Source organism: Chiloscyllium plagiosum, unplaced genomic scaffold, assembly GCF_037043375.1.
Source record: "Chiloscyllium plagiosum isolate Xiang-an unplaced genomic scaffold, Cpla_swu_hap1 HiC_scaffold_1, whole genome shotgun sequence".
NCBI lineage: Eukaryota > Metazoa > Chordata > Chondrichthyes > Orectolobiformes > Hemiscylliidae > Chiloscyllium > Chiloscyllium plagiosum.
Window position 1 is genome coordinate 20,280,836 of NW_028270139.1, and position 27,767 is coordinate 20,308,602.

Genomic DNA, 27,767 nt, shown 5'->3' on the forward strand with positions numbered 1-27,767 from the left:
GCCACTTGTGTCAATGCAGTTTCTGCTATATGGAGTAACACCTACCAGCGTAGGAAGCTTCTCTTCTAGAATAGGCGCCACCATCTTCTGTGCACAATCTCACATTCACTCTGTCATTATTACTGCAAACACCTCCCATCAAGGCTTGTGCTCTACTGCTCTTACTATTGCATGCAGCACTTCCTATTGCCCACTCAATCTCCCTATATCACTAACCCTGCATGCCCTCTACAATTCCTATTCACTCACGCGAGACACTTCACCACCTACTCCTTACCTGCACTAGCAGTAAAAAATGATGCTACCCACTTTCATTTCACTCAATCCCTCTTTTCTCTTACTTCAACAGCAAACAGCAATAGAATCGAGAGCGCCAAGATGGAAAGTAGAATGCCTGACATTTGGTTTCTGATGTTTTAAAAGGAGACCCTGATCACCTAGAGCAGCTGAGTGACTGTGCCCAGACCTGCATTAAAATGGAGGCTGCCCTTGACTTACTCTGTTGGGACCATCTAATTGAAGTGTGTCTCCTTTGACTTGACAGAGGATTACTCTCCTTAGACTTTGAGATATAGCCTTTTTTGGACGAGATCCAAAGTGTTTACCACTCACTGGTGGCACATGGTGCAGGTGTGAGATTGATATAGCATGGCACCTTACAGTAGGATGTCCAACCCTTGACTGATGGCTGCCGGCAACTATGGCATTCTGTCTGCTCTCAAAGGCAAGTCAAGACAGAGGCATCGCATGCCTGCTAGCTCTCGCTGTGGGAGCAAAGTTCAAAAAGGCCAGGTAAAGGCCGGGATGCTGTGAGCATCCAGGTAGGTGCTGGGAGAATGAGCAGTAAGAGAGCGAGCAAATGGGCCTGAGATGCAGTCCTGAGCTGGGTGCCTGTCCCTGCATGCAAAGTGTCCTTGTAGTGGCATTCCAATGAAAGGTGCTGATGCATTCCAAAGTGCAGCTTTAAAGTGCACTCAAAGTGGAAAAGCAGAGATGGTGTGGCAAGGAAGGCATGTGTCAGATGCCGGTGTTTATTAATCTTGGGTGCATGTGGCATTACCTACGGAGTGTGTGCTGAGTTGCTGGTGCCAGGTATCCACTAAAAGGCGCAGAGGAGCAAATGGCGAGCTCAGTCACCAGGTACCCGCTCAAACCTTCATGTCATAGGAGAGTGCATATTAATGAGGTAGAACTAAGTAATTAACGAGGGTGATGATGAGCAATAATTGTCTTGAAACCACTCACTGGTGAAATCTCATCTCACTGACCAGAGCATAGTTGGAAAATGTGACTTGCATTCTTGATATTGAGAAAGGCCTCGCTCAACCTTTCACATGATTCTCTCAAATTTCCAGCCAGAACTCATCGTTCAGAGCCCGGAAATATTCCGTCCATAGTTTCTGCCTTAAGTACTTGCCTGGATAGTGAGTTCCTGAGTTCCACAGCTCACTGTGGATGGAAACCTCTCTCACTGCCTGCTGTAAATCTTATATCTGTGGTTCCTTGGTCATGACCCTATCAAGTACTAGAAGATAGAAGTCGTATATTTTTCTGTCCCATAGTTTCATGATTTTGAACTCATTCATCATAATTCACGTAAAATGCTTTGCGGTTAACAAAAGCTTCAATTCTTCACGTTAAATGGCGGTTTCTATATTTAGCACACAGGCAAATTAACTGAAAATCTTTTTCAAACTACGTTTGTTCTTACCCTAATGATCTTATTGAATGGGAATAAAATGGTTCCACTGTTTCATGTTGTTATTATTGAAACATTTGTTTTATTGTACTGACAGTGCTAGCATGCCATCATTTATGTACAAGCACATGGGGAAAACAAACTCACACAGTTATGACAGTTTCGAAGATTTGTAACTGTATTTTCTGATTGCATCAGCAGTAACCCCTAAAAAGCAGTCTTTTCCAACAAGGCAAAATCATTTTAAATATAATAGCCCTTTAAGATCGTGCCTTTGTTTTCTGTTGGTAAGTAATAAAGAAAGTTGTTCAACCAGTCACAGCATTGCAAAGCCAGTAAAAGGCCACCTCTGGGAGACAGTTTTATTCAGAAACCAATTTAAATCAGGAAGTGGAAGGCACAGTAAAATTTTGAAAATCCAGTTTAGTAGTCAGTGAACACAATGCTTGGCATTAAGCAGATAGTAACATAATGCAAACAATGAAGATGTCTTTTAAAATGTTTCAAACACAAAACATCACTTAGTAAAATAATGAAATAAACCTTTATGAAATAAATTTTATTTATGAAAATAATCTGGAGAAGTAATATAACTAATAGTAGCATTACTTTGTTACAGTTAACTTTAAAGCACACATATCCTTACTATGATTTGATTGCAGTTAACTAAATTGCCTTCTTTATGTTACATTCTTGCAAGATCCATGTGAACTATAACAGTCTTTTGGCTAAAATTACATACTTGGTAACCAGAAGCTACAACACAATTAAAATAGTTCCGTAGATAAACTGTATTTATTTTCATACTTGGAAGTCAAGATGTTCATTGGCACAAGCATTATATGCACTGATAATATTCAAAACAGACAAGCAGCAGCTCAGAAGTTGTATTCCGTTAATTGTGGAATTTTCCTACTCCTTCAAAATGGCAAAATGAGAACTACTGAATCAAATTTATCTTTTGCTATTAACAGAAAGGCAAACAACTTTTTTTTAGTAAGGGACGGTTTTGAATCAGTTAGGATTCAATGAAACATTACTTGCTCTCCCTACACTCCTTCCTGGTCTCACCCTATCCTTCGGAGTGTCACAAGGATTAGATTAGATTAGATTCCAGACAGTATGGAAACAGGCCCTTCGGCCCAAGAAGTCCACACCGACCCTCCAAAGAAGTATCCCACCCAGACCCATTTTCCTCCGACGATGGGTGATTTAGCTTGGCCAATTCACCTGACCTGTGCATCTTTGGATTGTGGAGGAAACCGGAGCACCTGGGAGGAGACACACGCAGACACGGGGAGAATGTGCAAACTCCACACAGACAGTCACCCAAGGCTGGAATTGAACCTGGGACCCTGATACTGTGAGGCAGTAGTGCTAACTACTGAGCCACCATGCCACCCTATTTGTTATTTAAATATCAATTTAAAATATTAAACCTGTCAAATATCCATTAAAGCAACTACCTCTTACCACTGGCTTAACTGCAATTTCATTACACAGTATCTATAATGAGACATCCAAGAGGTTAATGCTTGGTTCTGTGAAATTTGCATTTTTTGTACTAAATATTGCGACTGATACTGAACTAACAATATGTTTGCTTTCCTACTACATTTCCTCATTTAAAAATTGCTTCAATCCTTTAATGCCCTTCCTGTTCTTAGTCCCTGAACTCCTATCTTCCCTATTTCCCTTCATGTCCTCTCAGAGCACACTTTGTCCATGAAGTCTGCTTCCAGCTTCCTCAATCCTAATCTCACTAAACTGCTGATCACTCAATTGCCCTTTTTTGGCCCTCTGACAGTCGATATTGTAAATGCTTCCTTCTCTTTGGGTGTTGTCCTTCTTTTAATATTTGCTATTATCTCCCATCTCCTCAATAAAGTTCTTTTAAAAGTCATAATGACATTCTCTGAGAGTGTGACACGGTTAAAATTTACCACTCTCCACTGGGCTTCTGCTTCAGATATGGTTGACCACACCATCTTTCCTATTGTTGTTTGGTGGGTGTGACTTCTCTCTGGGTGCGGTTGCATGTTTTTCTATCCGGTTACTGGCTTCTCTTTTGCTCCTGCACAGTTGCTTCTCGTATCCCCCAATGTTGCCTCTTGGTGACATCAACCAAACACACAGTTTTGCGTTTTCGCATGTACATAGGAGGTATCCAGTTCTACCTCACCACCACTTCTCTTGAGTTGCCCACCTTTACAAAATTATCAGATTGCTTACATGACATCCAGTACTGGATGAGCAGAAATGTCCTCCAATTTAATACTGAAGACTGAAGCCATTGTTTTTCGTCCTCGCTCCAAATTCCATTCCTTAGATAATAACTCTGTTCCTCTCCTTGGCAACTGTCTTAAATTAGGCCAGTCTGTTTACAATTTTGATATCAACATTTGATCTAGAAGTAAGCTTCAGACCTCATTTGTGTGTTCATCACTAAGACCACCTATTTCCAACTCCAGAACTTTGCTCACCCTCATCCCAACTGCTGCTAAAACTCTCATCCACATCTTTGTTACCTCTAGACTCAACTATTCCAATGAACTGCTGTTTGTCTCCTGTTTGTTATCTTCCATAAATGTGAAAACATCTAAAACTTTAAAAATCAGGTAGCTGAAGGAGCAGTGTTCTGAAAGCTAGTGCTTCCAAATCAACCTGTTGGACTATAACCTGGTGTTGAGATTTTTAACTTTCTCCACCCCAGTCCAACATCAGCTCCTCCACATCATGAAATATCAGAATTAGATCAAGGACTTACATTTTAAAGTGTCTCTTGAAGTAGAAAGTGAGGTAGAGAGGTTTAATTGGAAGCACTAGCTTTCAGAGCACCGCACAACCACATGACGAAGGAGCAACGCTCTGAAAGCTAGTGCTTCCAATTAAACTGTTGGACTATAACCTGGCGTTGTGTGATTTTTAACTTTGTACACCCCAGTCCAACACCGGCGTCTCCAAGACTTTGTTGCCTATGTCTTAATTGACAACAGGTCTCAAACTCCTGTGTCATGGCTGTACTCTTCCAATTCTGCCTTCTGTGCATTTCTGATTATAACTGCTTCACCATGGCTAGCTGTGCCTTCAGTTGTCTAGGCCCCAAGTTCTCAAATTCCCTCCGTCCGCCTCTCTACCTCACTTTCTACTTCAAGAGACACTTTAAAATGTAAGTCCTTGATCTAATTCTGATATTTCATGATGTGGAGGAGCTGATATTGGACTGGGGTGGAGAAAGTTAAAAATCTCAACACCAGGTTATAGTCCAACAGGTTGATTTGGAAGCACTAGCTTTCAGAACACTGCTCCTTCAGCTACCTGATGAAGGAGCAGCGGTCCAAAAGCTAGTGCTTCCAATTAACCCTGATGGACTATAATCTGGTGTTGTGTGATTTTTAATTCTGATACTTCTTGAGTAACTCACATATTGTCTATATAAGGCTGCTACGAATTTACACCTAAGGACATTATATTAAAATGCATAAATACTACCTTTTAACATAAATGTTGTTATTATGATCATAAAATCAAGGACAGAAGAACTTTTCACAATGTGCTTGATTGTTATTGAAATAATAATAATGAACACCGAGAAAAACAATACCAATGTTTTCAGTTCAATAAATGTAGCAATACTGCACCTCTAAAACTGCAACTTCTTGTCCATTCTTAAGCAAACGGAATGCCAGTGGATGTTTGGAATCCAGGCCTGGAATGAGTTCACATCCGCGTAGTGGAATAGAAGCCATTTGAAGTTTCAGGTCAGTTCTATCTTTGTGGAGGATTAGTTTGTTTTCTCTCACTCTGCACCAGCGTTCCCTCCATCGATTGTTAGATAACACATTCAGATAGCCTGGAAAAATGAGGGCAGCAGGTAGATTGCTCATCCTCTATGCACACAACACAACTTTTAACTCAGACACAACCATTCCAATCCACTCATTTTCAAAGCACTTGTAACACCACAAATGAAAATAAGCCCCATCAGCAAGCTTTCCTAAGTGTGAGTTTTTCTGTAACACTGCATATATTGTTCATCAATAGCATGCATTTTAAAATTAACTAATTGGTATGTGACCAAATCTATTTGGAGCACTTGGTCATTGTTAATCTGCAGTATATTATGAATGACAGCACACTTACAATGGGCGGTACAATGGAAAATAAAACAGTTCAACCTTCCTCTGCCAAAGTGAGCAATTTATATTAATGATTTCCATGAACATACAGGGTTTGTATTTCTCTAGGGGTTCTCCTGATCAGTTGCCTAAACTTTGCTGAATTATCAGGACAGCCCAATGATGTTGAAAACAGTCCATAAATTCATTGTTAAAAGGAATGGAAATATTTAAACATAAAAATATGTTAGGTCCAGTTTTTGAAGCCCTGAAGCCAACAAACCTGCTTTCTGCAAAGGGCAGTACAAAACATACCACAGGTAGGGATGTCTTCCTCAGCAGAGGAGGTCTGTTCATCCGTGGACGGCTTCTTTTTACCCAGACCAATGATCCTGGTAATTTTCTTTCCAGTGACCTTGCTCACAGCCCCTTTTGGCTCAGTCTTTGCATTTTTCTTTCCTTTTCCTGTTTGATAAAGCAAATTCAGATTGCAGCAGGAGGATATTATTATCAAGATAGTACATGTGGTTCACATTGCAAGCTATGGGCTGTGCCAAACTATTCAATATTCTTGTCACCACAATTTATGATATGGTATCCTTCAATTTGGACAGCTGTACGTTCTACTCCCCCTCACTTGAAACAGGCTCATCACAATCTTCATTTTGTAATCAATCCATTCATTCATAACTTTGCCAATAAAATGAACAAATATCAATTCAGCTGCTATGATCAAAAGGAGATGTACAAGAGGTGACTGTTTGTCTCTATCGTCCAAACATATCCATAATGATTGTTTCAAACATGCTTGCAGCAAATTTTTCTGCTCATCCAGATGTTTTAATTTTTAATGTTGATCAGCTATTGAATTATCATATTCTATTAAAATTATTATATTAGCACAATATTGTTAAAAATCTTTGATAATTGTTGCATGCAGATGTTAAGGATATGCTGCTATTTCTCATCATGAAAACTGTTACATACTATTGTAATGAACTTTAGAAACAGTATATCAATTAAACCTTGTATTGAATGGTCAGTATAAAAATTCTCAATCTCTTGTCTATCCCAAACTCTTGAGGTAGGTGAAAATTGTAATTAAAATTCTTTTATAATACCAAATGATTTGAGAGTCTTTATGGGCTCTCATCTTACCATCTACATTAAAAAAAAAGACATTTCCAAAGAGCTGACCTTACACTCTGACTGATAACCTGTTGCAAAAGCTGTTCAGAATGTGGACACAGTTGAATAATCATTTAAAGATTCGTATTGAAGAATTTCTGCCTTAATCAACATGAGCAGACAGTATAGTAATTTATTTCATTCCTATTTGTAGCATTACAAATTGATTGCCTCATTTCTTATGTTACAAAGATGATTACACATCAAACACTTTATTAACTGTAAAGTGTTGATATTGTGCAAGGTGCTATGTAAATGCAAGTTTTATTTTATTAAAGTGCTGCTGGTTCCCTGTAAGGTGGATGAGTTGCCATCTGCATACTGAACATAAAGCTACTACAGTTCAGACAAAAGAAACGTCTTTTAAACAGCTGCTTTTAGTGAATCCAAGCAGTTTTACATTACACTCAAAGCTAGCTATATGTACAAAATTGAGAATGCAATAGCACCACCGTAACACACAAAATTACTTTAAAAGTCCATCTCATCTTTTTCCTTTCGGCTATTCTATCCTGCAGCGTTTGTAGGTTTCAATACTGACAGTGTGTGTTTTGCTTCGGTTGTTAGGAAATTAGATCTCGAATCCTGGATTCTTGTATAGCTTTGTACAACATTAGTAACTTGACTCAACTGACTTAACTCAAAAGAGGAAAGCCTAATGTACTGGATCTGATTAATGCATACTGCCAAGGCTACCTTCAGTGTTATCTATCAGACTGATCAATAGACTTACATGTGGCATGAGCAACAAATTAACTTTTGTACATTTAGATGCTGTACACTGCTTTCTGTAAGAGTTGATTTGTTTTATTTTAGAAACTGTTTGGAATTCAGTACAAAATCTTTGGGAATTTAAAGCCCCCATCAAAGCTGAGAGCAGCAGAAGTGGGAAAGGCATTTGAAAGTTTCCTACTTAAGCCGCCCACCTCAATGGTGAAAATCTGGATCTTCAGAGTCTGAAAAGGTTTTGGTACTCTAGCACCTGTGAGCGGTAGTCAGCTCAAGATTGAAACACATCATATTTCAAATGAGGAACCCAAACCCACAGTGTGGATGTCCCTTTTGATACAGAAATAAACACAGGCTACAAGAACGACTCAATGTCTGTTTAGGAAATATTTAAAAATTTATTCTGAAAAACCTTAAAGCAATTTTATTTTGGCAAAAATGTAACTGATCTAAACGTAAAACAACAGTGATGCAAATGCAAAAGAACATTAAGTGTCTGCTGAATTAATTGAAATAAAGGCAAGATTGTCATTGCCTTACCAGACCATAGGGCTGCTCTCAGTCACAGAGAGAGAGAGAGAGAGAGAGAGGGTTGGTTTAACCTGAGGGTCACCACACCTCAAGCAAGGGGAGAGGTTGAGAATGAGAGACTTTCATTGTAATTTCAGCAGGTGCCAAGTTAATACATACCACAGGATAGATAAATTTAGAACTTTTACTCTTCAAATAGTTCTAATCTCCTAAAATAATGCAAATTTCTCTCAGGTGCACCAATTTTTCAACAAAAAATATAATCATGCAGCATATTTATTCACAATCAATTAATAAACATATATAAATGGTATGAGTGGAATACTTCACATCAAATGTTGCTTATATTAAGCATGTTGGTTTAAACGGAACTAAATAAAGCCAGTTTTATTTTTCATTGTTCAATTCGACTCATACTAATTCTGCTAATAAAATTCAGTTTAGAGATATAAAAATCCAGAGAAGATTATTTTGTTACAAGGAATTAAAAAGTGCATGTAATAAACTGATGCATTAAGGATCTAAATATATCTTTAGGATATTCAAAAGTGCCTGAAGCAATGAATTGCTATTGATAAACTTCATGCACTCAAAATCTTTGCAACGGTTTTTTAAAACCTTATTCATACTTTCTGATCCGATTGCATTTTCATTCTGATTTCCAATGGCTGCATTCTTAAATGGCGAGCAATTGTGAAATGCAAGCACTGTTACTATGTAAGTGAATGTGATGGCATGCTGCAAGCAACAGAGTTGATTGTTTTTGAAAGGCAGCAGTGACTGAGCAAATAATGATTGCAAAACTGACAAAATTTCCTCGTCAATTTCAAATATTTTATGCCTAACTGAAAATGTAGATGAGATATTGATTTAAAATCTGAACCAAAGCATGATACCTTTGATAATGCTATAATCCTTCATCACTTCAGTTACAGTATATGTCAACACACATTGAGAGTTCAGGAGCATGTTGAAACCAGCTTTCAGGTTGAGACTTGAACCAACTGATCCAGAATTGGACTACACTCTTACTGTCATTTAGCTAAAAAAAAAACTACTTAACCAATAAGAATGTCAAATGTTTAGGACCGCAGTTATCAATTCCAAAATATTTACGCAAAAATGTCTCAGCGTCTAATTTGAAAGACCCATTATTCCAACTAAGCCACTCAAGCACTGATCAGTGCCTTAACAAAAAAATACACTTCTGGGAGGAAAGCAATATTTTAGTCGTGGAGTGTGTGAAAGGGAATAGTTTCTCCCATTTGACAATCAAAAACTCGAAAATGGAGTAAAAGCAGCAAATGTATGAGAAACAAAATAGGTCTGGTAGTGCAGAAAGAGGGTGCAATTATTCCCTCCCTTAAGGAGTGGTGAGGAGGGCAAATAATTGTGCAAGTTGGCCCAAAAGAGGTACTTTACCACCACCTCAGCAACTAGATGCTGGGTGAGAAGCTCCATAGACATCCTTATCAACTCACCATCCACAGATTCCTTACAGTATGGAAACAGGCCATTTCATCTATATTGTTTTGGGATACTGCCAAGTCTCACATCAGCATTGGGCCAAACAGATGAAAACCAGTGATAAAGCTGTTGCAAGGAATAGGGAGAGAGAACAGTTAAATGCGTGGCTACAGGGATGGTGCAGGAGGGAGGGATTCCGGTATTTGGATAACTGGGGTTCTTTCTGGGGAAGGTGGGACCTCGATAAACAGGATGGTCTGCACCTGAACCTGAGGGGCACCAGTATCCTTGGTGGGAGGTTTGCTAGTGCTCTTGGGGGTGGTTTAAACTAACTCTGCCGGGGCATGGGAACCCAGACTGTAGCTTTAGGGTGCAGGACCTGGAGTGTAGGGAGGTTAGGAACATGGCATCAATTTCAAAGGAGGGTGCCTATAAACAGGAAAGTGGCTTGAAGTGTGTATACTTCAATGCAAGAAGTATACGAAATAAGGTAGGTGAACTTGCAGCGTGGGTTGGTACCTGGGACTTCGATGTTGTGGCTATTACGGAGACATGGGTAGAACAGGGACAGGATTGGCTGTTGCAGGTTCCAGGGTTTAAATGTTTTAGTAGGGTCAGAGGTGGGGGTAAAAGAGGGGGAGGTGTGGCATTGCTTGTCAAAGATAGTATTACAGCTGTGGAAAGGACGATGGATGAAGACTCGCCATCTGAGGTAGTTTGGGCTGAGGTTAGGAATAGGAAAGGTGAGCTCACCCTGTTAGGAGTTTTTTTACAGGCCTCCTAATAGTCCTAGAAATGTAGAAGAAAGGATTGCGAGGATGATTCAAGAGAAGAGTGAAAGTAATAGGGTGGTTGTTATGGGGGACTTTAACTTTCCTGATATTGATTGGAAAGCTATATATAGCTCAAGTTCGTTAGATGGGTCAGTGTTTGTCCAATGTGTGCAGGAGGGTTTCCTGACACAATATGTAGATAGGCCAACAAGAGGTGAGGCCATACTGGATTTGGTTCTGGGTAATGAACCAGGCCAGGTGTTAGAATTAGAGGTAGGCGAGCACTTTGGGGACAGTGACCACAATTCGGTGACTTTTACTCTAGTGATGGAGAGGGATAAATGTGCACTACAGGGCAAGAGTTATAGCTGGGGGCAGGGAAATTATGATGCGGTGAGGCATGACTTAGGATGTGTGGCTTGGAAAAGTAAGCTTCAAGGCAAGGGCGTAATTGATATGTGGACCTTGTTCAAGGAGCAACTATTGAGTGTCCTTGATAAGTATGTACCCATCAGGCAGGGAGGAAAGGGTCGTGTGAGGGAGCCGTGGTTTATAAGGAATTGGAATCCCTTGTTAAATGGAAGAGGGCGGCCTATGTAAATATGAGGCGTGAAGGTTCAATTGAGGCGATTGAGAGTTATAAGGTAGCCAGGAAGGACCTGAAGAGAGAGCTAAGAGCAGCAAGGAGGGGACATGAAAGGTCCTTAGTTGGTAGGATTAGGGAAAACACTAAGGCTTTCTATAGGTATGTCAGGAATAAAAGAATGACTAGGATAGGAATAGGTCCAGTCAAGGATAGTAGTGGGAAGTTGCGTGTGGAGGCTGAAGAGATTGGGGAGACACTGAATGAATACTTTTCGTACGTATTCAATCAGGAACAGGACATTGTTGTCAATGCGAGTACTGAGTCACAATTAAGTAGAATGGATGGCTTTGAGGTATGTAGAGAAGAGGTGTTTGAAATTCTGGAAAGGGTGAAAATAGATAAGTCCCCTGGGCCTGATGGCATTTATCCTAGGATTCTCTGGGAAGCAAGGAAGGAGATTGCAGAGCCATTGGCCTTGATTTTTATGTCCTCGTTGTCTACAGGAGTAGTGCCAGAAGACTGGAGGCTAGCAAATGTGGTTCCCTTGTTCAAGAAGGGGAGTAGGGATAACCCTAGTAACTATAGGCCGGTGAGTCTCACTTCTGTTGTGGGCAAAGTCTTAGAGAGAATTGTAAGGGATAGGATTTATGAACATCTGGATAGGAATAATGTGATCAAGGATAGTCAGCATGGTTTTGTGAAGGGCAGGTCGTGCCTCACAAACCTTATTGAATTCTTTGAGAAGGTGACTAAGGAGGTGGACGAGGGGAAAGCGGTAGATGTGGTGTATATGGATTTTAGTAAGGCGTTTGATAAGGTTCCCCATGGTAGACTACTGCAAAAAATACGGAGGTATGGCATTGAGGGTGAGTTGGAGGTTTGGATTAGGAGTTGGCTGGCTGGAAGAAGACAGAGGGTAGTAGTTGATGGCAAAGGTTCATCTTGGAGTGCCGTCACTAGTGGTGTTCCGCAAGGATCTGTTTTGGGACCATTGCTGTTTGTCATTTTTATAAATGACCTGGAGGAGGGGTTAGAAGGTTGGGTGAGCAAGTTTGCGGATGATACGAAAGTCGGAGGAGTTGTAGACAGTGAGGAAGGATATGGCAGGTTACAGCGGGATATAGATAAGCTGCAGAACTGGGCAGAAAGGTGGCAAATGGAGTTCAATGTAGCTAAGTGTGAGGTGATTCACTTTGGTAAGAGTAATAAAAAGATGGGGTACTGGGCTAATGGTCGGATACTTGGTAGTGTGGATGAGCAGAGGGATCTTGGTGTCCATGTACACAGATCTCTGAAAGTTGCCACCCAGGTAAATAGTGCGGTGAAGAAGGCATATGGCGTACTGGCTTTTATTGGTAGAGGAATTGAGTTCCGGAGTACTGAGGTCATGTTGCAGTTGTATAAGACTCTGGTGCGGCCGCATCTGGAGTATTGTGCGCAGTTTTGGTCGCCATATTATAGGAAGGATGTGGAGGCACTGGAACGGGTGCAGAGGAGGTTTACCAGGATGTTGCCTGGTTATGGTAGAAAGATCGTATGTGGAAAGGCTGAGGCACTTGGGGTTGTTTTCATTGGAGAAAAGAAGGTTTAGGGGTGACTTGATAGAGGTGTACAAGATGATTAGGGGTTTAGATAGGGTCGACAGTGAGAATCTTTTTCCACGTATGGAGTCAGCTATTACAAGGGGGCATAGCTTTAAATTAAGGGGGGGTTGGTATAGGACAGATGTTAGGGGTAGGTTCTTTACTCAGCGAGTCGTGAGTTCATGGAATGCCCTGCCAGTAGCAGTGGTGGACTCTCCCTCATTATGGGCATTTAAGCGGGCATTGGATAGGCATATGAAGGATAGTGGGCTAGTGTAGGTTAGGTGGGCTTGGATCGGCGCAACATCGAGGGCCGAAGGGCCTGTACTGCACTGTATTCTTCTATGTTCTATGTTCTATAAGTGTTACCTGAAGAGTCATCAAGATGGCAAAGGAATAAGCTGGTTGTTGCCCTGAGCACTATGACATATAAATGTCTAACTACTATTTTTGAGGGGCACAGTTTGTAAAAAGTTTCACATCCCTTACTCAGAGAGAGTCAGAAGCTGTTCTCATCTATAGGAACACAGATTAGCCTATATAAAAAAAAGGAAATTCTGCATTGATTGATTGCAAACTACACATGCACTTACAGTTCACATTTAGTCATGAAATTACAAACATTATTTGTAATGCCAAGATAAACAACCTCTCCCACAAACACCAAAGAAATTCAATTTGGCCTGGAAACACATTCTGCACAATGTAGGGGGTGGGTGGGAGGTGGGGTAGGTTTGAGGTCAGGAAACTTGGGAGAAGTCGCTTCCCTGCATCTTTTAAACTGCAGGGCTCCTTCAATTTCTTTTCCTGTCAGTTTTCTGCTTAGAGCCAGGCTGAGAGACAAGCAGGAGGCAAGCTGAAGAGGAAGGCTGCTTCATAAGGCCAGACCCAAAATTGGTTGGGAGAGAATGGAGAGGGAGGCATTAAGAATAACATAGTTTAAAAGTAGCGTGTTAGACTTGGAAGAAGCACATTTCTTTCTCCTGCTTCTTGAGTGGTTTTGCAGTTTGGCAGAAAGAATAGAGGAGCTGAATGTTTTTTTAAATGGAGAAACACTGCAGAAAGTTACAGAAATGAGATCTGAGACTCCTCATGCATGAATCACAAAAGAAACTAAGATTCAAGCCCGCCAGTGAATATGGAAGGCAAGTTGAATATTGGCTTTTATTTCAAAAGGAATGGAATATAAAAGTAGAGAGCCTTTGCTGAAACTGTCTAAGGTACTAGTCAGACCACAGCTGAACACTGAACAGTTTTGAGCCCCTTATCAATGGAAAGATATGCTGGCATTGGAAGAATTCCAGAGAAGGTTTGCTTAGCTGATACCATATATGGAGGGACTGTTTCCTGAGGTAGAGATTGAGTATCTGGGCCTGTATTTGATGCAATATAGAAGGATGAGAGGTGACCTAATTGAAATATACAACATTCTTAGGGGATTTGACAAGGTAGATATGGAAAGGGTTGGTTCCCCTTCTGGCAAAGTCTGGGGCCTGAGGGCACAATCTCAAAATAACTGTACCTTGTATACAAAGGATAAAGGACTCTCGTGGCATAGATTCTATCTCTGGGCCAGGAGACCCAGATTCAAGTCACACCTACTCCAAAGGCATGTAATAACATATCTGAATATGTTGAGTAGAACTATCTTCAAACAGAAACTTATGGGGCTCCTGAAGTGCAGTGGCAGTGTCCTCACCTCTGGACCAAAAGGCTTAGGTCTGTCTGCTGCAGAGGTGTGTGACAGCATCTCTGAATGGGCTGAATAGTGATCACAACTCCCTGACTTTTAATATAGTCATGGAGAGGGTTAGAAGCAGATGGTATGGGAAAGTATTTAATTGGGGGAGGGGGAATTACAATGCTATTAGGCAGGAACTGTTGATCATAAATTGGGAACAGATATTCTCAGAGAAATTCATGACAGAAATATAAAGATTGTTTTGTGAGCACTTACTGAGAGTGCTGGACAGGCCTGTCGCACTGAGGCAAGGAAGGGATGTTAGGGTGAAGGAATCTTGGATGACAAGAGATGTGGAAGGAAGAAGGAAGCTTAGTTAAGGTTGAGGAAGCAAGGCTGTAGAGGATTCCAAGGTAGTCAGGAAGGAACTGAAGAATGGTCTTAGGAGAGCTAGAAGGGGGCATGAAAAAGCCTTGCCAGGTAGGATTAAGGAAAACCCTAAGGCGTTCCACACTAATGTGAGGAAGAAGAGGTTAACCAGAGTAAAGGTAGGGTTGATCAGGGATAGTGAAGGGAACTTGTGCCTGGAGTCAAAAGCTGTAAGGGAGATCCGAAATGAATACTTTGCTTCAGTATTCACCAGTGAGAGTCCGTGATATTTGTAAGGAAAGCATGAAACAAGCTTATATGCTTCAGCAGGTTGATGTTACAAAGTAGGATATGCTGGAAAATTTGAAAAGGATAGATAAGTTTCCTGGGCTAGACGGGCTATAACCAACCTTACTATGGGAAGCAAGAGAAGAGATTGCTCACCTTTGGCGATGATATTTGTGTCTTATTGTCCACTGGAATAGTATCAAATCATTGGAGGGCAAATGTTATTCTCTTGTTCAAGAAAGAGAATAGGGATAACCCTGGGAATTACAGACCAGTCAGTCTTACATCTGTGGTGGGGAAATTATTGGAGAGGATTCTGAGAGACTGGATTTATGATAATTTGGAAAACAATAGTATGATTACATATGGTCAGCATGGCTTTGTGAGGGGCAGGTTATGCCTCACAAACCATATTAAATTCTTTGAGGATGTGACAAAACACAGTGATGAAGGTAGAGCAGTGCAAGTAGTGTACATGGATTTTAGCAAGGTGTTTGATAATGTTAGCCATGGTAAGCTCATTCAGAAAGTAAGGAGGCATGAGATATAGGGAAATTTGGCTGTCTGGATACAGAATTGGCTGGCCCTTAGAAGACAGTGAGTGGTACTAGATGGAAAGTATTCAGCCTGAAGCTCAGTGACCAATGGTGTTCTGCAGGGATCTGCTCTGTGACCTCTGCTCCTTTGTGGTTTTTATAAATGACTTAGATGAGGAAGTGGTTGGTTGGTTCGTAAGCTTGCTGATGACAAGAAGGTTGGGGGAGTTGTAGGTTGCAATGGACATTGACAGGATGCAGAACTGGACTGAGAAGTGATAGAAGGAGTTCACCCTGGAAAAGTGTGAAGTGATTCATTTTGGAAGGTTGAATTTGCATGCTGAATACAGGGTTAAAGGCAGGATTCTTAGCAGTGAGCCGAAACAGAGGGATCATGGGCTCCACCTCCTTAGATCCCTCAAAGTTGTCATCCTAGTTGATAGGGTTTTTAAGAAGGGGTATGGTGTGTTGGCTTTCATTAGCAGGGGGATTCAATTTAAGAGCCATGTGATTATGCTGCAGCTCTATAATGCCCTGGTTAGACCATACTTGGAATGTTGTGTTCATTTCTGTTGCATCATTATAGCAAGGATGTGGAAGCTTTAGAGAGGATGCAGAGAAGATTTACCAGGATGTTGCCTGGACTGGAGGCCATATCTTATGAAGAAAGGTTGAGGGAGCTAGGGCTTTTCTCATTAGAGCGAAGGAGAGGAGGTTACTTGATAGAGGTGTACAAGATGATGAGAGGCACAGATAGAATGGATAGCCAGAGACTTCTTCCAAGAGTGGAAATAGCTATCACGAGGGAGCATAATTTTAAGGTGATTGGAGGAAGGTTTAGGGGTGATGTCATAGAGTAGTGGTAGCATGGAATGCACTGCCAGCATTGGTAGTAAAGTCAGATACATTAGGGACATTTAAGCAACTCTTGGTTAGGCACATGTATGATAGTAAACTGAAGGGTATGTAGGTTAGCTTGTTCTTAGAATACGATAAAAGGTTGACAAACATTGAGAGCCAAAGGGCCTATACTGTGCTGTACTATTCTAAATATCTTAAAAATATCTTATTGCTTCTTGTGGTGAAATGGTAATGTTCCTACCTCTGAACCAGGACACCTGGGTTCAAGTCCTACCTGCTTCAGAAGTCTGTGATAACATCTTTGATATCTAGAGTAGTTCTACAGGGTGGATTTATCATATCACCAGTTGTTGACACTTTGAACCCTCACCATAACGTAGGCACATAACCAAGCAGATATATCAATAGAAAAGCATCTATTTTAGAGGCTGTTGTGGTGCAATGCTCGTGTCCCTGCCTTTGGCCAGGAGGCATGGATTCAAGTCCCACCTGTTCCAGAGGTGGATCATAATATGTTTGACTAGGTTAATTAGAAAATATCAAATACAAAGGAAAGCAGGCTCTTATGGTACATTAGTCATGGCCTTATTTCTGGGCTGGAAAGTGTTCCATCTGCCCTAGAGATATTTCATAAATTGTTTGAACTGATTCATTAAAATAGCTATGCCATACAGATTCATAGAGTCACACAGCACAGAAATATACCCTATGATCCAACCAAACATAATTGCCAAACTAAACTAGTTGTATCTGCCTGCTCTTGGTAAAAATACTGTTTTGTAAAAATGACATACAAAGGAGTTTTAGGGAATCCTGTGCTGCAGTCATAGTGTCCCTACCTCTCGGCCAGAAGGTAGGGTTTAAGACCCAATTCAGAATATGATGGCCACAGAATCATGTTTGAATAGGTCAATTTTAAAATTCTTTTACATATATAAGAGCTGACCAAAATGTGGTTGTTGATTAAGAGTGGTATGAAATATAATTCTCTCACTCCGTAAGTAAAAGCTTAGGTGCACAAAGACTAGGCCCTAGTGTTCTTCCTTCACAGCCTGGCTCTTTGAGTTTTGATGATAAGGCAGAAATTTCCTGAATTGGTGTTGGGCTTGGTGACTGGAGGATTGCAAAAATAGGAGTTTGAGACAGGTCCCCAGTGCAATCTGAGCTGGAGATGTTACCCTGTTAGAGGCAAGAATTAAGATCAGCAACCTACTGCAAGGCGATGGACAATAAATTTAAATAATTAAGCCCATAACTGGGGCATTTAACTGGTCTCAAAGCATTTGGTGACATCTCCTTCCATCTACCAAAAACACACCCTCTACCGCATGACCTCTCTGTGTCTCCATTATCATTCACGATATTCAAGTCAACTTCCATATTCCATACCATCAAAAATGAAATATAAACAACTGCTTCTGCTGGTATTTTAATACTCTGCTTGATTATAATTTCTAACTGCAAGCTTAGGATCAAAGCACTTTTCAATTGTTGTTTTTTAAAAAAAATGGAGCAGGATAAGCAAACATTTTTATAATTTTTTTTTCTTAAATGTTATGGTAGAATTAAAGACAGATAAATTCATAAAATTGCTGTCAGTCAATAAGCCACATTTCTCTACTTTTTAATTGAACAGCTTGTGCAGCATCAGTCTAATTGTATGATGTGGTCTGATGTCCAGTGAATTCAACAAGTAAGCAGGCCATAAACTCAGATCATTTGTATTGTCTCTCCTTGCAGCTCAACACAACCAGGATCTCTTAAATTAGCGTGTGTTGATGTTTCAACGTCATGCTCTACTACAGAGGCAAAAGGCCAGTTCAGAGGAGCTTGACACTGCTGGCAGGAGAATCCCCATGTTAGAAGACCTTTATCTCCTGGGGGATTCCAACTGAAGAGTAGGCACAGCTCATGAGACATGGCCTTCTTGCCTTGGACATCATGATCTGAGAAAGATAAATGAAAATGGGCAGAGACTACTTAAGCTTGGTTGCCACGATATGTCTAATATAATGATTATCTTATTTCAGGACAAACAATGACACAAGTTATCCTGCAGACATCCAAGACAAGTGCAATGGCACTGATTGGAACTAATCACCACGAGCATTCTCAATACATGCTGACTGTGATACAGATCACTCACTTGCATATCAGGGTTAGGGTACAACTCTTGAAGTTTCTTCATCCAAAGCAGAAATGCTATGTCTATATCATCATTAACCAAACACATTCTTGCAGCTCATAGGAAGCAAAAACAGAAAAATGCTGACTGGTTAGAGGCTGATATCACTGTGATGGGATTAGTCATTGAAGCCAAGTAATCGGCTTGCATTAGAAAGGTCCAAGCAGAAAGATTTTGACTGCATGAAGAACTGCTAAAAGTCAGTGCAGCAGACAGGTAGGCAATTTGCCAGCAACTACTGCTCACAACCTTGCCAGAATATCCAGATGTCCTTTGATAACAATGCTAGGGGGAAATATGAAGGTATCAACAGGTCCATCCACAAGGAGAACAGTTCCAGTGAAAACAGGCAGGGCAGGTCAGGTCATCTCAAACAGCTTAAAACAGTATGATAGAGATGGGTGGAACTCTATCCTGAGCTATACTGTAGGGCAGACACTGCAACGGAGGAAACTCTAGACACCATAGAAAATCTGACCATCATGGCACAGCTGTGTATGGAACCCATAGTGGAGGAGGTTACTAAAGCCATGAGCAAAGGTCCAGCTGCTGATGTTATATTGCCTGAAGTCATCATCACAGGAGACTGGCACCTGCAACATCTGCACAAACGTCCTTCTCTGGGAGGGTTCAGGCACTGCCCCAGGATACATGAGATGCAAAGAATCTGACCCTATAAAAAGAATAAAAGGTAACCTCGGTGATTGCAGCAAATATCACAAGATCTTGCTACTGAGTATCATGAAAGAATATTCACTAGTGCTCAGCCATATCTGTCTCAGATCCAAGACAAAGGTATACTAAGTCCTCACTGGAGGCTAGCTCTATGCAGATAATACCACATTAGCATTTCATACCATGGAATACCTTCTCTCACCTGTAAAAACTTAGTTTGACTGCCAAAATGAGGAAGAAAAATGTCAAGGTCCAGGATGTTGTAATACTGCCAATAGCAGCACTGAAAATATGGCAGTGGAGGTTGTTGGCAGTTTCACATACCTATATTCCACAATCAGCATGGTGGCTCAGTGATGAGCACTGCTGCCTCACAGTGCCAGGGACCTGGATTAGATTCCAGCCTTCGTTGACTGTTCTGTGTGGCATTTGCATGTTTCCTTCCTGCTTGCATGGGTTTCTACAGGATGCTCAAGTTTCCTCCCACAGTCCAAAGATGTGGAGGTTAGGTGGATTGGCCATGCTAAGTTGTCTGTAGTGAGTAGAGATATGCAGGATAGTTGGATTAACCACGGGAATTGCAGGGCTAGGTCTGGAATGCTCTTTGGAGGGTCATGCAGAATTGTCAGGCTGAATGGCCTCTTTCTGCACTGTGGGGATTCTATGATTCTATAACCACCATCAATTGATCAGTTGATGCTGAAATCAATGTATGCATCAAAAGCTGCATATGTTATGTCTAAGCTGAATAAACTAATATGAACACTAGTAACTTGACTAAGAACACTCAGGTGCTAGTCTACCAGCACAGTTCCATAGATGTGAGACACGGACAACATATGGTAGGCAGGAGAAAAGGCTGAACAGTTTTAAACTTCTTGGTCTCAGACTTATTCTTAGCACGTCTTCGCAGAACAAAATTACCAGTTCAGGGGTCCCCTGCAGTGCTAAACTTGTTATTCATTCATTGCTATACCAGTGATGTCTGTACTGTCTTGGTCCTTCTGTGTGGTGGACTGCTCACTGGAGCACAACCTCTTGGATAAACATACTTCAACTACAAGGACACTTGCAAGCAAGGTATAAAAGCTGTCAGACCTTGACACTGACAAATGGGAGACAATGGCTGATTGGCATGGCCCTGAGTTTGACCTTTTGGAAGAACATTACAAGAGACAAACAGAAATGAAAACTCAGCTGTCCAAGAAGAGGACCCAGAGAGAACAGAGGCCAGTGAACTGTCCACCTTCTCAGTCCACTTTCTTCCTTTGCAGGAAATGTAGCAGGGACTGCCACACTAAAGTGGGGCTTCTAAGTTCCAGCAGATGATGCTTAATAGAGTTGACTGTTGTCTTACAAGATAGAAGGCTGCCAAATAAACAGCAATGTAGTTCCCAACTGTGGTAAATTTCTAGCTTACAATGAATGAGCCCCAGTCTATTGAAGACAAAAAGCAAAATATACAAATTTTGTCCAACAGACATACTTATTGAAAAATTAGGGAAACAAAGAGCTTTTTACCCCATATCTTCATTTTGTTAAGTTTGTCAGATTTAGTGAACAAATCTATTTGAAACAAAATAGCAACAATTTCCACAGCATAGGATTTTAAAACCAATTAGCTCAAAACAAAATGATTTTTGCCAATATTTGTGGAACTGATCAGGAATTTTACAGCTCAGATTCCAAAGTTGACCAGAAGTCAATGACGTGACACAATCAATGGCAGAGACACAGGAAATGCTCAATGCCTGTAGGAGGTGATGAGAAGTCCAGAATATAATTTCACTGGAAGATGATCAAGCAAAATGGTGCGCAGAAGCATAGCAGTAATGGCTCTGGATAGGGTAGCCATTATTGCATAAGTTTTTCTCATTGGTATTGGTTAGATTGCTACCAATCTTCATTCTTTTGGTTGAAGGTTGAAATGGGAGGCAAACTGATATTTCTGAAGTTTCTATCTCCAGCAGAATCAGTAACAAGAGGCCAGATCACGACAATCATGACTGAAGCAGCAAATTAGAAGTTTATCTCAGAAAAGAAGGCATTGAATGCCTTAAGCTATTATGGCAGATATTAAAAAAATCATTACCAAGTCAATTCAAGGTTTGAAAATGAAGCCCATAAAAGGAAATAGAGAACAGCAAGGAACTAGAACTGAAGGCGACAATGCCAATTGACAATCTTGTAACAGAGAGATGCACTAAATTGGGCCCTTTTGTATTGCAAGTATGAGAATTCCATAATAGTAACCAGCATAGAATAGACCTGAATGTTCAGATGACTATGCCTCTTTAGGACCACTTAGTCCTCAACAAACAACGCTGAGCTACTGCTATACCTTAACAACATAACCAATCAATCATTTAAAAAGCTATAATAAAATAGCAGGGAAGTAGGACTAATTATGAAATTATTTCAAAATTCAACACAGGCATAAGGGGTCAAATAGTTCCCTCCTACGCTGTAGCATATGGAGTTAGAACAGCTATTTTGTTTCTTAACCAACAAATTTGGCATTTTGTTTCCAATTTTGGAAATGCTGCCCGGAATCTTGCAGTCTCTACCCCAGTGGATACATATGGCAATCCACGGAGCATGGTAATTTCTATATCTTGTTCTGACAAAAAATATAATTAGAAGTGGAATTTTGGCCACCCTCAACACATGCTTCATTGGGGAAATCAGTGCTGTTGGTAACTTCTCTTTCAAAACATGCTTCTTTAAAAATATAAACTTTAGTAGCCCGGACATTATTAAAATATTTTTAATCAAATAAAATAAAGCTGCAAATATCAAAAATTTGAAAAAGTCAAACATTGCTGGGAATACAGCAATGATCAGTTTACCTCTGTACAGGAAATGCAGGTTAAACATTTGAATTAGGAGCCACTTTCAGAATTGAAAACTGAAAGAAATGCAAATAAATAAAAGGAAGAAAAAACATTTCCAGATGCAGAGAAGACGTGAACTAGATTAGAGGAAAAGAAATTCTTAATAGCAAAAATAATTTAAATGAGGCAGTGGAACTAATTTTTAAACAGTAAAAAGCATGGACAAACAATAACGGTAAAAAAACAAAATGCACGTCATTCGCCCAGTCTGCAGGGTCCAAATATCTGTGCTGGTGAAGGAACTTAAACACAGGCTAAGTATAGGTAGGAGCCCTTCCCTCCTGAACTGTTTCTCAATTTCTCTTCCATCTAACAGTCCCTGCTAATCCTCCCAGGGAAAAATACAATTCCAACACCACATGGATATCTACTATGTAAGGGATTAGCATCTGGTGAGTATTAGACCCCTGCAACACTCTTCAGACCCTGATGCCTTCACACATAGTAAGTAAATGGTACTCTAAATCAAACTTACTTTGAACATTAAGAACGCAAGACTCTTGTCCCTTCAACTTGCTACAGCTTTCAGACCAAAAATGATCATTTAAAATTAAAACATTGACTTGAATCTCACCCAGTGACAAGTGAGTAAAATGACACAGGGCAGTCAAACGCCTTTTGAGTGGTATTACTGAATTCTGCTGCATTTCCCACAATGTAATGGTATGCAACTGGAAACAAGGGTTGGAATGACGAATCTCCATAAACTTCCTCAGCTTAACACCCTGTCAAAAAAAGTGCAGCTGGAGAAGCAGACAATCAAATGGTGAATATCTGGGTCATCATGTTTACAACTGTCAAATGAGGCAAATAATGCAAGACTGATCATACTGTATGTAAGTTTGCTCGCTGAGCAGGAAAGTTCAGTTTCAGACATTTCATCACCATACTAGGTAACATCATCAGTGAACCTCCTGTGAAGCACTTTCTAGTTATGCGTTTAGGTTTTCTTGGGTCAGAGATGTCATTTCCGGGCATGATGTCATTTCCTGTTTCTTTTCTCAGAGGGTAGCAAATGGGGTCCAAGTCCATGTATTTGTTGATAAGAGTTCCGATTGGAATGCCATGCTTCTAGGAATTCTCTTGCATGTCTCTGTTTGCTTGTCCTGGGATAGATGTGTTGTCCAAGTCAACATGGTGCCCTTCGTCATCTGTATGTAAAGATACTAGTGAGAATGGGTCATGTCATTTTGTGGCTAGTTGCTGTTGTGTAACCTGGTGGCCAATTTTCTGCCTGTTTGTCCAATGTAGTGTTTGCTACAGATCTTGCAAGGTATTTTGTAACAGACATTAGTTTTGCTCGTTCTCTGTATGGGGTTTTTCAAGTTCATTAACTGCTGTATTAGTGTGCGGGTGGGTTTGTGGGCTACTAGGAGTAACCCACAAGAGGTCTGAGTAGTCTGGCAGTCATTTCCGGCAATCAACCTTCAAGACCATCAATAATATCCTTATTGGCACAAAATTCACTAAAAAGAAGAGAAAAACAACAACAAACTGCCATTTCTAGATGTCACAATAGAGCAAAAAGCCAATGGGGAACTTCAAACCAGGAAAATAACACATATAGACTAAATACTAAACTACAGAAGCAATCATCCCAACATCCACAAATGAAGCAGCATTAGAACATTATTTTAATGAGCCACCACACACTGTGGCACAGACGATCTATGAAAAGGAGGGGAAACTCAACTATGCAGTGTATTCAAAATGAATGGGTACCCAATGTATCGATTTCTCAGTAACAAACCCAAACAAGATGACAAAACCCATTCAGAAACCCTAGCCACTCTCCCCTACATCAAAGACATCTTGGAAATGACTGCCAGACTACTCAGATCTCTTGGCATCATGGTAGCCCACAAACCCACCAACACACTAAAACAGCAGCTAATGAACTTCAAAGATCCCAACAAGCAAAACTAATGAAATTTACAAAATACCTTGCAAGAACTGTAACAAACACTACATTTGGCAGAAACAGGCAGAAAACTAGCCACCAGGATACAGGAACTTGAACTAGCCACAAAAAGACATGACACACTCTCACTAATATCCTTACATACAGATGAAGACACTTCGACTGGGACAACACGTCCATCCTAGGACAAGTCAAACAGAAACATGCACGAGGATTCCTTAGAAGGTAGCATTCCAACCGGAACTCTATCAACAAACACATCGACTTGGATGCCATTTAGCACCCTCTGAGAAAAAAGAACAGGAAATGACATCACCACAGGAACTGACATCGACACATGAAATGACATAATCAACCCAAGGAAACCTAAACACACAGACAGCAGGTCACTAACACCGGTACTTCACTGGAGGCTCACTGATGATGTTACCTAGTATGGTGACGAAACGTCTGAAAATGAACCTTCCAGCTCAGCAAGCAAATTTACATCCAGAACCTCAATCTGAGCTACAAATCTTTTCAATACTCGCTAACTGATCATACCCCCTGCCCTGGCCATCACTATTCATGGCAGCTACCTATCGTAACTGCTAAACAATTTGCCTTATGAGAAGCTAGTCATCCATCTTTGACAAGAACCAGTGAATAAGTATTTTAGCCAATCCAAAGACAATGAAAGAACTTCCCGAAATGAAAGGAAATATTTCAACCTTATTAAAATGTTGTGATGTAATAACATTTGCTTAATGAAATAGTAAAAAGTATTTTGTGATTTGATTTAAGACGTAACTGATTTGATCACAGCATGAACATTTGTGATATTCATCCTTTTTTCTTTATGCAAAACAAAGAAAGAACATGAGTTGAAGAAAGTGACTATTATATAAAGTGATGAAAAAAATCAATGGCAGCTTAACAATATTAGCATTACTGAAATGTGATTATATACAAGGACTTACCATGGTCTTTACTATCTGCTATTCCAACATGGTTACCATTTTCCAAATGCCCTTCACCATCTGAATTTGGCTTATCGGCAGATAATTTCTGCAAGAGTGAATCAAATACAATCAATCAATTTTCACTCAAAGAAAAGACTCTACTGATTTCCTTCAAATGAAATCTTTGGGAATGATTTGTTCTTGTGCCTATGCACAGTATAGATTGGGAGGTGTTTTCCCAGTTGGTATTTCTAGCAAATTTCTGTGGATGCTTTAAAATCACTGCAGAAATGGAGCACCTGAGAACACATCAAAAAATGGCAAATACCTAATTGCATTGGGCCACAGAGCTTTCGTGTTTTATGAGTTGACCTTGATAGGACAGAACTTCCCTTCCAGCCTGAGATGGCTTTTGGGAAGTGGGTAGTAGATCAAGGGACAGGTTGAGGGTAGAACTGCTTTGCACCAGATGTTCCCATTTCTCCAACTCAATCAGCTTAGGACTAAAGGTAATGAGACACAGAATGGACAACTGTGGATGGAGAATGGTGGTGGGAGGTCAGTCAAAAAGAGTAAGGGCCCAGGCAAGTGGAGATCTTCAAAAAGAAAATTGAAGGTTTATTTTAAAAGTTCAGACTGACCAGTCTCCTCTTTGAACACAGCCCAAAGAGGAAACTCCAAGGGGGGCAAGTTTCTCTCTACCCATTGGAAAATGAAGGCTAAATTTACCAGTTGTTTGGGCAGGAACAGATTGGAAGTGTTAACGGAATTCCCTGGTTATCTCGGAATCCCATGAAAATTAGACACTTTCCCACAATATAATAGTATGACCTTAGCTTCCTTTACAAAAATAATTGCTCCTCTTCCATATTAGGATCCAGGCCTAGTATCCCGATGTGTCCATACCTAAAGTTGATATAACATGTATGCATGCTTCTTTCTGATTCCAATGCACCACTGACTGCAATCCAAGGCAGGGTCATGAGAGTCCTGGCCTAGAATTCTATATCCCTATATTTCTATATTTCTATATTCCATTTCACATCACTAACATAAAAGCACCAACATTCACAAAGAAATACCCAAGGGAAGGCGAGGATCTGGCATTGTGTATTCCAGTATAATAAAGCCAGCTGCTCCCCTTCAACAGGAGTTCAAATGAGAATGACTGTTGGTTATTAGCATTCCATGCAGCTCTCTGTCTGTCTACTTGCATGCCAGCACAATTTGTAGTAATAATATAATGTACATGACATGAAGCCGGAGTGATAAGAGTTTATTGGGACACTATTAAAGGATATATCGTGCAGATTTTGAGTTCAAGTAGCAATCTTTACACATGCTATGGCTTTCTTTCTCAGCAGATTACACTGACTACAATTTGACCAACATTTTTCTTCCTTTGGTAGGATCTAATGAAGAATGCAACCTTATTTCCAACAAACATCTATTTAGTTTCTACCAGAGATAATAGATAAAGATTAGATTAAAAGATAAGATTAGAAAACTCCTCTAATCTTATTTTCTATTTGTAAACCAGATACACGGAGACTAATTTAGCATTCACATCACCTTCCAATCAAATCTTCCAATTTAGCTTATACTGGAGGTATTTTGAGAGCTGGAGTTTCCTAGATAGTGCTATGCAGTACATTTATCTACTTATGAATTCCCAGTGGTGCTGATGAAACTGCAGCTTTCCATTCAGGGATACCTGACAGTATCCCCTTTGACAACCCAGCTGAAATCACCAAATGAGCTCAAAGTGTGAAGAAATAATAGGAATCACAAGTACTGTTCATATTATCCACTGGAGATATGGATGAGGGATGTGTTCCTTTTAATGCATGCCTGACAAGATCAAAACAAAATATACATTTTAAAAGAAATTACAATATGTGTAAAATAAAGAACAGAGAAGGTTCCCCCATCCATCAATCTTCCCTGATGCAGATATGCTCCAGCCACACACAAAATCACTGACCCACCCCTTTAATCACACAATCTCCTGGGAGAGCCAACAAAAAAGATGAATTCAAAGATCAATTTAGCAAAACACTGGGATATTTCTCTCTCATTCCCTTAGGCAAAATTCCAGGATGCTGCTGTAACCTATAAATCCTTCTAATCTCAGCTAACTCATGACAAGCTCTTTATAATTGGAAATGCTCTCCCCTTCTAAGAGCTTGTCCAGATCCCTTCTGAATGGCATTAATAATGCATAATTTAGTCAGTCATCTGCTCAATTTAAATCAATGAAATAAAATTATTGCAAAGTTCCAAACTTGTTTAAGATCCTCCCAAACAGGTTGACCCCTCTGGGTTTGTCCAGGCACTATTTAATTTCTAGGTGATAAAAACAAAAATTTATTCCAGCATGAACTGTCTCAACATGAAGCCCTGTGGGACAGAACTGATTACTATTCCTATATCAATCTACTCGCAGTGAAAACTCTTGGTTTATCTATCCACAACAACTTTAGAAACCCTTTCCAACTGCTATAAATGCAACATTGTATTGATGACTCTGGAAAGCAAGTTTTTTTCATTCAGAGTGGTGGGTATCTGGAACTCACTGTCTGTAAACAGTGTAGAGGGAGAAATTCTAATAACATATAAGAAGTACTTAGGTATACGCTTGCCCTGACAAGGTTTACAAGGATATGAGCCAAGTGATGGAAAAAGGGATTAGAAGAGCTGGGTAGTTTGTTTTTACCATGGTAGACTCAATGCGCCAAAGGG

The 27,767-nt window shown here is 40.3% G+C and overlaps 1 protein-coding gene across 2 annotated transcripts in view; it reads right to left on the reverse strand.

Annotated features, from left to right (window-relative positions):
* The window catches only part of afap1 (actin filament associated protein 1), a 281,923-nt gene that overhangs the window by 57,569 nt on the left and 196,587 nt on the right, over positions 1-27,767 (reverse strand). For both annotated transcript variants that reach the window (XM_043698382.2, XM_043698373.2), the window contains exons 8-10: positions 25,044-25,131; positions 6,133-6,282; positions 5,341-5,552 (exon numbers count right to left, since the gene is read on the reverse strand). In XM_043698382.2, coding sequence (XP_043554317.1) covers positions 5,341-5,552; positions 6,133-6,282; positions 25,044-25,131 — 450 coding nt within the window. The remainder of the gene's footprint in view (positions 1-5,340; positions 5,553-6,132; positions 6,283-25,043; positions 25,132-27,767) is intronic.